This window comes from Macrotis lagotis, chromosome 7 (assembly GCF_037893015.1).
Source record: "Macrotis lagotis isolate mMagLag1 chromosome 7, bilby.v1.9.chrom.fasta, whole genome shotgun sequence".
Classification (NCBI taxonomy): domain Eukaryota; kingdom Metazoa; phylum Chordata; class Mammalia; order Peramelemorphia; family Peramelidae; genus Macrotis; species Macrotis lagotis.
In genome coordinates this window covers 120,993,704-121,007,246 of record NC_133664.1, presented here as the reverse complement: position 1 = coordinate 121,007,246, position 13,543 = coordinate 120,993,704, and the positions used below count along the sequence as shown (strand labels likewise).

The 13,543-nt window shown below is 39.4% G+C and overlaps 1 protein-coding gene across 4 annotated transcripts in view; it reads left to right on the top strand.

Moving 5' to 3' along the window:
* Positions 1–13,543, top strand: part of STRIP2 (striatin interacting protein 2) — a 67,172-nt gene that overhangs the window by 28,314 nt on the left and 25,315 nt on the right. For all 4 annotated transcript variants that reach the window (XM_074193711.1, XM_074193710.1, XM_074193709.1 and 1 more), the window contains one exon: positions 5,628–5,728. In XM_074193711.1, the coding sequence (XP_074049812.1) occupies positions 5,628–5,728 (101 nt within the window). The remainder of the gene's footprint in view (positions 1–5,627; positions 5,729–13,543) is intronic.

Sequence of the window (13,543 nt, the reverse complement as noted above, 5' to 3'; positions counted from 1 at the left end):
CAATTATTAATCGTGGAATATTCATTTTTAAATTCTATAATAGGCAACTGATGTTAGAAGTGTATGGGAACTCAAATTCACATGATAAGGGGGCAACCAGAACACAGTGCAGTGATCATAATAAATCGACTATGCTTTATTAAAATAATACAAAGTAAAGTAGGATATCAATTTACAATTTCATAGGCCTCTTCCCCTCAGAGGTCATTTTCATAAAGACATGAGTTGCTTTCCTTCCTTTCCTTTCCCAGGATATGCATTCCTTTCATCAGTCAATTAACAAATCAAAGAACATTTATTAAGTGCTTAGGTACTAAGGATTACAAACAAAAACCAAAAACAATTCATATCTTTTAGGGGAGGAAATAGCAGTACCTAAATCTGTTCATACAAGATTAACAGAGTTAAGAAAGGTAACCTTGGGGTGTCTAGGTGGGCACTGCCACTTAACCTCATTTGCCTTGCAAAAAAAAAAAAGGTAGCCTTAAAGGAAAAGGCAATAGCAACAAAGGAGAGGACTCCTGGAAGGCAGTGTATTTGGGCTAGGCTTAAAAGAAACCAGGAATAATGTGAGGTTAAGAGAAGGAGCATTCCATGCACAGGGAAAACAAGTGACATGTGAGGAGTGGTCCATGGGTCAGTATAGCTGGATTGTAAATATTTGTGGAGGGGGATGTTAAAAACCTGAAGAAACTAGGAGGTAAAGGAGCTGCAGATTCTATAAAAATGTGTCTTTGGGGTCAGTGAGGTAGTGCAATGAATAGAGCACCAGCCCTGGAGGCAGGAGGTCCTGTGTTCAAATCCAGCCTCGGACCCTTACTAATTACCTAGCTGTGTGACCATGGGCAAGTCACTTAACCCCATTGCCTTCCAAAAAAAAAAAGAAAAGGAAAGAAAAAAAATGTGTGTTTGGTCCTAGAAGTAATAGGGAATCATAAAAGTTTCTTCAGCTGGGGCAGGGTTAGTGTGTGAAATGTAGTCAAATCTGTGCTTTAGGAATAACATTTTGAGAAATCCTGGGTTATCTGAGTCTTCAGGTTTTGGCCAGCAGAGTAATAATAATGATCTTGGTGGCTGACATTTATATTGTACTTTCAAGATTTACAAAAGCAATTAACATATATTAGCTTACATTTGAGCTTGATAATAACCTTTGAGGTAGATCTATCTTCACCTAACTGTAGAGCAACCTGAGGCTCAAAGAGAGAATTAATGATTTTTCCAACGTCTTCTGCTGAAGTAAATGTCTGAGGCAGGATTCAAACCTAGATCCTTCTGATTTTGAGTCCAGTTTTCTATTTGCCAGGTTAGTCTGCTTCTCATGATAGCGGAAGGAGGTGGTTGTGACTTTTGAGGGAAAGTAAACAAAGGATGTTTGTGTGTTTATGTATAAGAGGTTTTGAAGTGTAAAGGAATCCCAAAATGAGGTCATGAAAAGTCATACATGACTGAAATGACTGACAATTTTAGTTTCCTTGCTTTGTTACCCTGAATGAATGGGAAAAAAAAGGAAGAAATAAGGATTTGTTAAACTGACTATTTCCCAGATACGGAGCTAAGCACTTTTTACAGATAACTCATCGATCCTTACAACCTCCTTGAAGGGTAGTTTTTAATTTCCATTTTAGAGTTGAAGAAAGTGAGGCAGAGGTCAAGTGACTTGCCCAGTGTCATATAGTTAGGAAGTGTCCAAAGTCACATTGAACTCTGCTCTTCCTGACTCCAGGCCCAGTGCTCTGTCCATTGATCTGCCAGCTGCTTCTCAAACAAACTCTCCTGAGCCTTAGCTTTCTTATCTATGAAATAGGGATAATAATATTTGCAAGACCTACCTCCTGGGGTAGTTAAGAAAAAAGCACCCTCTAGGCAGCCAGGCAGTTAACAAACTATATGGTAAGTGCCTTCTCTTTGGGGTCAGTGAGGTAGTGCAATGAATAGAGCACCAGCCCTGGAGGCAGGAGGTCCTGTGTTCAAATCCAGCCTCAGACCCTTACTAATTACCTAGCTGTGTGACCATGGGCAAGTCACTTAACCCCATTGCCTTCCAAAAAAAAAAAAAGAAAAGGAAAGAAAAAAAAATGTGTGTTTGGTCCTAGAAGTAATAGGGAATCATAAAAGTTTCTTCAGCTGGGGCAGGGTTAGTGTGTGAAATGTAGTCAAATCTGAGGAGACAAAGAAAGGCAAATAAAACCTCTGCTCTCAAGAAGTTCAGAGTCCAGTGGGGTAGAAGATACAATACATAAACAAACTTGAGATCATGGACAGGGCAAATGGAAGCTAATCCACAGGCTTATACGGGAACAGAAGGGGCATTTTGACTGAGATCTAAAGGAAAGTGGGGAAACATTAAATGGAGATGAGGCAGGAGAGCATTGCCAGCATCAGGGACAGAGAAAGCACTTGGGGGGGGGTGGTCTGTGTAAGGAATAGCAAAGGGGCCAGCATTTTTGGATAGAAGAGTATGTGGAGAAATGTAAGGGTAAGAAAGGGAGGAGGAGGGAGGAGCCAGGTTAGGATGGGCCTTAAAAGTCAAATAGGATTTTACGATTGCTCCTGGAGGAGGTAATGATGTTTGTTGAATTGGAGGGAGTTGGGTGGGGTGATATTACTAGAAACCTTATATGTTATATCTATGTGAACTAAAATTATTATATGGTTGGAAGTATGAATGAATTGGTAACTGGACAGGGCGTCTCTTTGTATCTTGACAAATTTAGGGTGGATGGCAGCTCCTTCTTTCTGAACTTAGTGATAAAAGTCTCCATAGAAGAGATATAAGGAGAAACAACTGTTAATAGAATTTTAACTGAGCTAGTCTCCAACATGGGCATAAGAGAGGGTCAGAGGCAGAGTAAAGTAATCAAGAAGCAATTAAGATTGCAAGGAATAGATTGGCAAATCAGGATTTCTCTATCCTTGGAGTTCCACTTTGCTGTAGTGGAAGCAAAAATATATACAGGATGATAAGGAGGGAAGGAAGGGGAAAGTAAAACAATCAATTTTGGGACCTGAGTGATTTTTCCTAGATATATCCACCAGTGTGAAACAATGAAATAACCACAATCACAATAAATTTTAGGAGTTGTAGCCATCCACATAGGACAATACAAGTTCCTTGAATCCTATAGGAATGACCAGGTTGATTATTTACTCTTGGGGGTGCTTATTATTTTGCTTGGGTAAAGACCAGGTTACACTGGTTCACTTCACTTAACACAGGAAAGCACGGGTCAGGAAAAGAAGGCAGACTGGTCAGGATTCAATGGATTTATTTCTCCAGAGTCTGCTTGTGAAAAGGAAGCACTGAGAAATCCAAATTATTAGTATATTCATTATGCATATGTCAATCAATATGAAAATCATAATTTTTTTTCACACAACACAGTTATGTCCTTCCCATATACATAACTCAGCAGAACAGAAGATAAAAGACCTAAACCACTGTGGTCACCACCCTCCCTTTGGTGGTGACTATAAAGAGGGGAGAAATTGATGGTAGCAAGAGTCACAGACACCCATTCTCATCCTAAGCTTAAGTTGCATCTTCTGCCGTCCAAGGCCAGGGAGCTGATGGTCCTGCTGTACTCTGTCTTCATTGGTCCGCATCTAGATGATCAGGTCTGGGTACCACATTTTTGGAAAGAAATTGGCCAGCTGGAGAGCATCCAGAGGATGGTGAGGGAATGGGAGGACATGTCTGACAAGGCTCAAAGGAAGGAATTGGGGTTTAGCCTGGAAGAGAGGGGAGAGGGGACTTGGGGAAGAGGAGAGGGAGAAAGAAACCTGATAAATTTTAAAAGGGCTATCATATGAAAAAAGAATTGGAGGCAGCTAAGTGGCACAGTGGAGAGACTGATCCACCTGAATTCAAATCTACTCTCAGTCATTTACTAGCTGTGTGACCCTTGTCAAGTCACTTAACCCTGATTGCCTCCAAAATAAACACAGGAAAGAATGAATTAAACTTGTTTCTGCTTTAGAATGGAGTGCAAAATTAGGAGGTCTGGGTATAAGCTTCAGAGAATCAGATTTTGGCTTGATATAAGGAAGAAAGAAAAATGAGAAATGTCCAAAAGTGGGAATGGACTACTTCAGGAGATAATGGGTTTCCCTTTGCTGGGAGATTTCAGGCTGAGACTGATGGTCATTTATTAGACATTCATGGGTTAGAATTCATTTTCAGGTATTAATATGGCCCTTGAGGTTCTTCTCTAGAAGTGTCTTTGATTCTCACTCCTGCTCTTTGTCAGGAGGCATGAGTAAGGGGCCTGCCAATGACAACTTTTTAAAAAAAAATTCAGAGAAGGCTTGGAACTTTTAACAATTGGGATTAAATGACTTATAGAAATGTTATGTATTTTGGAGGACAGGTGATTACTAAAGTGTTTTCTAATTTGGGAACCTGAAGTAGAACTGTATTCTAATCTTGACTCTGTCAGTAGCTAACTGTACAACTTTGGACCCCTCCCTCTGGTCTTCAGTTTCCTCATCTGTAGATAAAATTAGTTGGACTTGATGTTTAAGGTCCCTTTCAGCTTTAAAAGTCCACAAAGTCCCATGCTCCCAAGGAATACTACAATATCATTTCCTGTTTGTCTTTTAATCCCCAATATTTATCAGAACAGTTCCTGTTCTATATCAATTGTTTTGTAAATATTTGTTGAGGACAGCTGCACCTCTGTGATTATCTGCCATGGCTACCACTGCCCTCAGCTGATGCTCCTCTTGGGCACTGAGTCGATCTGATTTCTGAAGAATGAAATGAATCCCTGGCACCTTCACTATTCCTGGCTCCCTCCTGAGTTCATGAGCACACATAGCTCATTCTGTCAGGTTAAAGTTGTGCTTTTGGACATCCTGGTTGCTGGTAATTGAGCAGCAACCCCTGCCTAGGGTACCCCCTTTCATTTCTCTTGCACTTATAGGGGCCTGAGTGCACCTGTCTTGGCTAAATCTGGTATAGGGCCATTGTGAGCCCTTTAATGATAGTTAAGATAGCTCTTCCTAAGAGGATACCTTAGCTACTTTTGGATTAATAAAAAAAAAAACCCACACATCACTTCATAATTATCTGGGTTTTAAAAAAAATTTACAAGCATCTCACTGTAAGATATGTCTATCTATTTAAGTCACATTTCACTTTGTATGGAGTCCACTTACTACATAGTTGCTGTGTAGTAGGGATTGAAGAACAATAACCTATTTCACAGATTGGAAAACTAATGCCTAGAGAGGAGAACAATTCCAGAAGTGAGGAAAAAGTTGAGTTGCCTCAGATGTTGCAACCATGAAGGGAAGATTCTGAGTTAGAAGTTCTGGGTTTGAGTATTGTCACTTGCTAGCTGTGTGACCCTGGGCAATCAGTTTATTTTTTTAAACTTTATTTTCCTCATCACTAATGTAGGAATAGTAATATCTGCAGTACTTACTGTTGGGAGGAAAGCACTTTGTGAATTACAGAATGCCAAGGAAATGGGAAATGGAAATTTGGTGCCTTAAATGTCATCAGAAAATAGAAAGGATTCTTGTATTCCCTCATTATTCCTATGCGTGCTTTCTCCCAATCCTTATCCTACCTACCCAGTAGCCAGAGTCATACATAACTCCCTTTGGTTCTTTTGATTTAGTTTGAATATGTGGCTCAACACCTGGTGTTTGCCAATTGTATTCCCCTGATCCTGAAATTCTTCAATCAAAATATCTTATCCTACATTACAGCTAAAAACAGGTAACTGAATGAATGAATGAATGAATGGAAAAAGCATTTAAGTTTATTGTTGTTCTTAATAATTTAGAATGTTTAATTTGTGAGATTAAAAATTGTAGTTAAAAATCATACCATCATAGATTATAAATTCTTAATTTGCAATGTTTTTAATAAATATAATTGATTTTAATAATTAATATTTCTTATTAAGCCTCTTATGTTCATAGCCCTCTACTAAGTGATAGAGATAAAAATAAAATAACAGTTTCTCCTCTAGGAAGCTTCCCTTCTAAAATGGGGAGACAACATATATAGGGTAATGCTGGTTCTTTAGTGTCATGAGGTTTGTTACCTGTGTTATGGACAAGGTAGTGCATAACTCAAGAAAAATTAGGATGAAGGCGGAGCTTATGTTTTGGAAATTGAATGAAATTGTCTCTCTGCCTCTCATTTCCTGGAGACCTGCCTTTTCTCTAGACTCTCAGTTGGGGGGGGCGCTACTGATTCACCTAACTAGCTGTCACCTTTGAAAATTGATCAATAGAAGTTTAGATGTTAATCTTTCCCAGGTACATTTGTGTTTTAATGGATCACATTGAGAGACCAAGAGCCTTCAAAATCTAAAGAAATGAAACTCTAATGATGAATTTTAAGAATCCTAATAGGCACCTAGGAAGCATTTATTTTGGAGGGGAGTGATAAGAATGGCCCTAGAAAAGGAACCAGATGTCAAGAAGGCATAGAACCAGAAGTCAAATTAAAAAGGTAGTGCCTTGATGAATAGGGATGGAAGAAACTGGGTTTATGGATGGATAGTGGGAGTGTTGGGTGAAAAGTAGAGAATAGCATTCCAGTTCTCTTAGCTTTGATTCCAGTAGTGAATGGGTACATACTGTTAGGGATTCTTTCATCCCCAAAGTCAGAAGTTTTTGTAAAAATATAACCCTATGCATCCTCTCCTTTCTGATGTAAAGGAAGACAATATGATCTAATCATAAGATCTTCTTTTGAATACTGACTCCATCAAATACTATTTTGACCTTGAACAAATGGCTTCCTTATTCTAAGCCTTGTTTCCTCATCTAGGAAAAGAGAGAACTGGTTGAAATTATATCCAAGATAGAAATTCTAGAACCTGTGAGTCATTCCAGTGCCCCAGCTAGAGCCCTGAATCCCTGGAGCAAGAGAAGCCTAGGAATTCTTTTTTTGGTCTTCCTCTTACCATTCTCCCCCCCCCCCCCATCTCTGTGACCAAAGCAGGCCCTTCGGGTTAAAAGACAAAAGCAGCTGCTCTTCAAACACTATGATCCAAGTGCTTAGTTATGACCAAAACCTGCTTGCTTCTCCCTTGTGAGTCATGGGAACTGTGAATGAACATCGATGGGTTTTGAGGAGGTGTTTTTTAAAACAAAGAAATTATTTTAGAACAAAAAGAATGGTTGGGCCCTGATTACAAGAAAAATGTATGACTGCTAAGAGACTGTAGAGGAGGAGGAGGACCTAGCTAGATGTCTACCTCTTTTCTGTTCAGAATACCTAAAATTTCACCATTACCACAAAGGCTTTTCATTTTCTAAGAGTCTCCTAGAAAGTACTTTTTTTGCCTTAGGGAAAGAACATTGACCCAAATCAAGATCTAGGTTCAATCAATTACTAGTTCTGTGACTTCAAGCAAGCCATAAAATCATAGAATTCTAGGGCATAAAAGGAGCTTAATAGTTATACACACTGAGTATAATAGCATCAAGAGCAGAAGAGGTCCCTCAAGAGCATCTTATTTTTCAGAGTAAGAAACTAATGCCCAAAGTCACATGATATATTACTGTCATACTTGGATCCCCTGACTTTTGGCATTATGTACTTTCTACTTCAAGAGTGATGGAAGAAGAGACCCTGGAGTCAGGAGGACCTGAATTCAAATCCAACCTAAGACACTTCATAGCCTAGCTGTTGATCTCGGGCTAGACACTTAACCCCATTGCTTTGTAAAAACCAGGAAAAAAAGGAAGATGGAAGAAGGGCACAATTTTCCACCAGAGCAATGATTCTCAAACTTTTTGAACTCTGGACCCCTTTATATTCTTTTTTTTGTTTTGTTTTGGTTTTTTTTTTTAGGCTTTTGCAAGGCAAACGGGGTTAAGTGGCTTGCCCAAGGCCACACAGCTAGGTCATTATTAAGTGTCTGAGACCGGATTTGAACCCAGGTACTCCTGACTCCAAGGCTTGTGCTGTATCCACTGCGCCACCTAGCCGCCCCTCCCTTTACATTCTTAAAAGACTTTTTGTTTAGGGGGGTGGCTAGGTGGCACAGTGGATACAGCACCGGCCCTGGAGTCAGGAGTACCTGGGTTCAAATCCGGTCTCAGACACTTAATAATGACCTAGCTGTGTGGCCTTGGGCAAGCCACTTAGCCCCGTTTGCCTTGCGAAAGCCTAAAAACAAAAAGACTTTTGTTTAGATGGGTTCTACTGTATTAGAAATTAAAACATTTTAGCATTATGAAAACAGTTTTGACTTCTCAGAGTCTCAAAAATTTAAGTGCCCAGACTACATGAGATGAAGATAATACCTACTGAAAAGGGTTATTGGAAGTATTAAATTATATAATGGATGGGAAAGTGATTTTGTTGGCAGTAAAATACTTTATGTAAAGTAGTAATATTAAAGCAGAAATTTTACCCCTAGGAGATTAAACCTTTATCAAAAGTTAGCAACTTGTTGGGGGAAGGACAAGTGTTTAGACAACTTTCTAAATGGGATCAGCTCACTGAGATTAAGGCCCTTTGGAAAAAGGGACATTGATAGGGTCAGTTTGGGGAGAGGGGAGGTGAAGAAAACAGAAATTTGGAATACTGAAAGGAAAAGGCAGTTCTGAGAAAGAAGCTATGAGCAGGGAACCCTGAAGAGTTGTGAATGAGGAGAAATATAGAGAAGATCTGGGCAGGTTGGTCCTAGTTCAGTTTTAAGCTTTAAACCTTTCTTGGTTCAAGGGAGGCTGATAATTGGCACCACCAGTTTAAGTGAATTGAATTGAATTGCCTCTTACATAAGGGTTTTTGCCTCTTCAAGAAAGAGACTAGTATGAGGAACTCAGACTCTAGGACTCCCCTGTTCTAGCCCCTGCTTTTCCAAGACCCCCTGTCCATTTCCAAATGTACTCAATTAAATCAGTGTTTTCAAATATACTTTTGGAAATTTTTGGCCTTTCCCCCATTAGATGTTCTCTGAATTCCTGAAATATTTCTATGTTATTGCCCTATTTTAGGCTAGAGGGGTTGTATTTTTGGAGTGATGATCAAATTAGATAAGATAAAGTGCTTTTTAAGTGTTTTAGGCTATGAAAACCCTAAAGTTCTTTGCTGCTCTTATGATGATGATTATTGAGATATGGGATTGTATTCATCTGGGAAGACTCCTAGAGGAAGTGAGTTTGTCCTATTGATTCTGTTTGTGACCTCACCAACAACTCATTGGTATGAGTTAATTCTCTCTCTCTCTCTCTCTCTCTCTCTCTCTCTCTCCCTCCCCCCTTCTCTCCCCCCTCTCCCTCTCATTTGGAACATATTATTGAGGTGGTTTGTCACTCTACAGGAAGGGGGGAATAGCTGTGTGGGTTTGTGCTGTGACTTTTTTCTTGGTAATTGATTTGATCAGAATTCTTTTTCCTTTTTTCCCAATAATTTTTTTAAAAATATTTGTTTTTTTTAATTTTTGAGTTCAAAAAAGTATGCTTCAATTTGCATACAGACTTTCCTCTTTCTGTGGAGGTAGATAGAAGTTTTTCATCATAAATCCTTTGGAATTGGATTGGATCATTGAATGACTGAAAATGGCTAAATTATACATAGCTGGTCATCATATAAAATAGCTGGTGATGTGTACAATGTTCACTTGGTTTAAATCATTTCACTTTGCATCAGTTCATGTAAGTCTTCCCAGATTTTTCTGAAAGTCTCCTCTCTGTTACTTCTTATTGTGTTGTGACATTTTTAGAACTCTAAAATCTCTAAGGTGAGATGTATGACCTCCCCAATGTAGAAAGGTTTTATCTGTAGTGGATTTTTTGGAAGACCTTAAACAGCATGTCTTTGAGTTCTTAGTAGCATTACAAGGTACCTTTTGTCTTCCTCAAATTTGCCATAACTTCTTGGAGGTTACATGTTAAAGATAGCTCCCTTGGAACCTCAGATTCTGTCTGGAAGTAGACCCTTGACCGCCTTTTAACCCATGCCAAGTCTCCCTTGTTAGAACACATCCAAAGAGACAGACTCATGTTTTTGAATAGGACTTTTGAAATTTTTCTTTAAGATTCACCATTTTTCTGAATATTCCACACCTCCCTACAATTTCTGTTTTGTAGGAAGTAATATTCTCCATTATCCCAGACAGAGAAACATGACTTTTAAGCTTGGAACTTTTCTAATCATGTCATTTCTCCAGGTGTCCCATTTAGGAAAGACATTGATAGGTTAGGGAGAATCCAAGAAGCTAAGCAGGATATTAGAGGGTCTTGAGACCGTGCCATAGGAATATCGGTTGAAGGATCTTGAGATGTTTAACTTGGAAAGAAGACTTGGGAGATATGATTGTTGTTTTTGAGTTGTTTCAGTTGTGTTTGATTCTGTGACCTCATTTGGGGTTTTTCTGGTAAAAATACTGCAGTGGTTTGTCATCTCCTTCTCTAGCTCATTTTACAGATGAGGAAATTGGGGCAAAAAGGATTAAGTGACTTGTCCAATCACATAGTTAAGAAGTTTCTGAGGCTGGATTCGAATTCAGGAAGAGACATGACAACTGCCTTCAGATATTGGAAAGCATCATGCCTCAGAGGGCAAATTGATAGGGCTAATGAAAGGAAGATGCAGAAAGGCAAATTTCTGCTTGTAGAGAAAAACTGCTGTGCATGCGCATGCACACCTTCTGTGTGTGTGTGTGTGTGTGTGTGTGTGTGTGTGTGTTTGATTGAAAAGTGGAATGGGCTGCCTTGGAAAGTCATTAAACATCAGACATTAAAGGTCTGATGATAAAATGAAAGACATTTTAAAGGAGATTTTTGTTCAGGTACAAGTTTCATTAGTTGACCTGATGTCTTTTCCAACTTTGAACTATTTCCTGCTACAAAGGTAATCCATTTTATTTGTGATTGACGCCAGTTGTGGGAAAGTTTCTTTTTATGTGGTATCTAAAATCTTCCTCCCAGTAACTTCTACTCTTTTTTTAATTATATTTTATTTATTTTGAATTTTATAATTTTTCCCCTAATCTTACTGCCTTCCCCCCACCCCTCATGGAAGGCAATTTGCCAGTCTTTACATTGTTTCCATGGTATACATTGATCCAAATTGAATGTGATGAGAGAGAAATCATATCCTTAAGGAAGAAACAAAGTACAGGAGATAGCAAGGTCAGACAATAAGATAAGTTTTTTTTTCTATATTAAAGGTTATAATCCTTGGTCTTTGTTCAAACTCCACAGTTCTTTCTCTGGATATAGATAGCATCTCCATTGCAGACAGCCCCAAATTGTCCCTGATTGTTGCACTGATGGAATGAGCTTGTCCATCAAGGTTGACCATCACCCCTATGTTGCTGTTAGGGTGTACAGTGTTTCTCTGGTTCTGCTCATCTCACTCAGCATCAGTTCATGCAAATCCCTCCAGGCTTCCCTGAAATCCCGTCCCTCCTGGTTTCTAATAGAGCAATAGTGTTCCATCACCTACACATACCATAGTTTGCTAAGCTATGCCCCAACTGAAGGACATTTACTTGATTTCCAATTCTTTGCCACCACAAACAGGGCTGCTAAACTTCTACTCATAGTTCTAGTTCTACTATATTAGATCAAATAACAATAATCTCTCTTCCACAGCACAGATATCTTAAGAGTATCTAAAATGTTTATTATGTCTTTCTTAGGTCTTTAATTCTTCAGGTCCATTATCCCTAGATCATTCTACAGATCCTCTTTTGGCATGATTTTGAGTCCCCTGACCTCCCTGGTCACTCTTCCCTGGCTGTGCTCCAAATTGTTTCTTTCAAGATGTAGGAGAGGGGTGGCTAGGTGGCACAGTGGATAAAGCACCAGCTCTGGAGTCAGGAGTGCCTGGGTTCAAATCCGGCCTCAGACACTTATTAATAATTCCCTAGCTGTGTGGCCTTGGGCAAGCCACTTAACCGCATTGCCTAGCAAAAAAAAAAAAAAGATATAGGAGAACCTAGAACTAGCTGCTGTGTAATAACACATGAGGTACAACCAACCAGGACTGAATACTCCAGGACTCATATTTCCTTTGTTCTAGATGCTATAATATTGCTACCACAAAACCATTCTTTTTTTTTACTTTTTTTTTTTAACATTCATTCTTTTGGCTCATTTGATCTTAGGCTACATCAGCAACCATGTTTATAGTCTGCCTGAGGATGGTGAGATGGCTCACTGTTGCTTTCTATTGAGTTATCGTTGTAGGTTTCCTGGAAAATTATTCCTTTGGGGAAAGCCTGCAGACTTAAGGAATAGCCACCAGGAAAGGATGGGAGGAGGGTATGACTGCAAAAGTACACATTTCACATCTGTGATATCATTTTCTCCATACAAGGTAGATAGAGAGCTTGTCTTGGAAATCAGCAAGACCTGGGTTTCAAGGTCCATCTCTGGCATATACTAATTGTATGACCTTGGGGAAGTCACTTAACCAATCACTTAACAACTAATTCTTTAAGACTCTACATTTCAGGGGCGGCTAGGTGACGCAGTGGATAAAGCACCAGCCCTGGAGTCAGGAGTACCTGGGTTCAAATCCGGTCTCAGACACTTAATAATTACCTAGCTGTGTGGCCTTGGGCAAGCCACTTAACCCCATTTGCCTGGCAAAAAAAAAAGAAAAAAAAACAAGACTACATTTCAGTGAAGTTGCTGTTCTTCATTAATACAAAATGTTTCCTACACTAAGTCTCAGATCCAAACCAAAAAAAAATTAGGATTTAGAGCTGTGAAGGTCCCATCCTTCATTAAGTAATGATGCTGAGGCTCAGAAACAATGGAGGTGGCTTTCCCAAGCTGTCACAGGTGTAGCAAAGTAACAATTTGAATTCAACTTCTCTTGGTTTTGTTTCCTACACCAATTAAATTCAGACTCATCCAAAAAAATAAGTTAAAGAGTTGTGAAGACCCCATACCTTCATTAAGTGAAGTTGGCAAGACTCAGAAAGAATGGAGGTGACCTTCCCAAGCTGTCATAGGTGTAGCCAAGTGAGAATTTGAACCTAGATTCTCTGATTTTTTTAATTCATTCTTCTTGCAGTCAGGTCATTTGATGCCACTGTACACATGAAGAAGCAGAAGCTTGGGGTAGTTGAAGCTGATTCTTGGAGCTCCTCAGATGCAAACATTTAAATCTAAGGACAGGCACATGCTCTGAGTTTTCAGTCTTTAGCTATTTCAGTTTCTGACTCATGCAGGCTGTACTGTGTTCTCCCCCGCTGGCCTTCATCAACTCAATCTTCTACCCGTTTAGGAGACAAATCCTGCTACTTGAACTGCCAGATTGGCCCTGGTTATAAGAAGCCAATTCCTCCTGTATCCTCTTGTCTCCTCTCAAAGCTTTTGCTTCAAAGATGGTACAGAAAGAATCTCTTGGCTTCCTCGGAGTCACACTCAGAAGCTGCTGGCTTTGTAAAGAAATGCTCTTAAGAGATCCAGGAAAGTATTTATCCTCCCTTAGCCTGCCACTCTTAGATAGGTTATCTGGTTGCAGCCTACCTCTCCAGGCTTCCTGCAACTCTCCTTCACAGAGTATATGTTACAGCTAAACCAACTGATGTTCTCCAGACTTAGC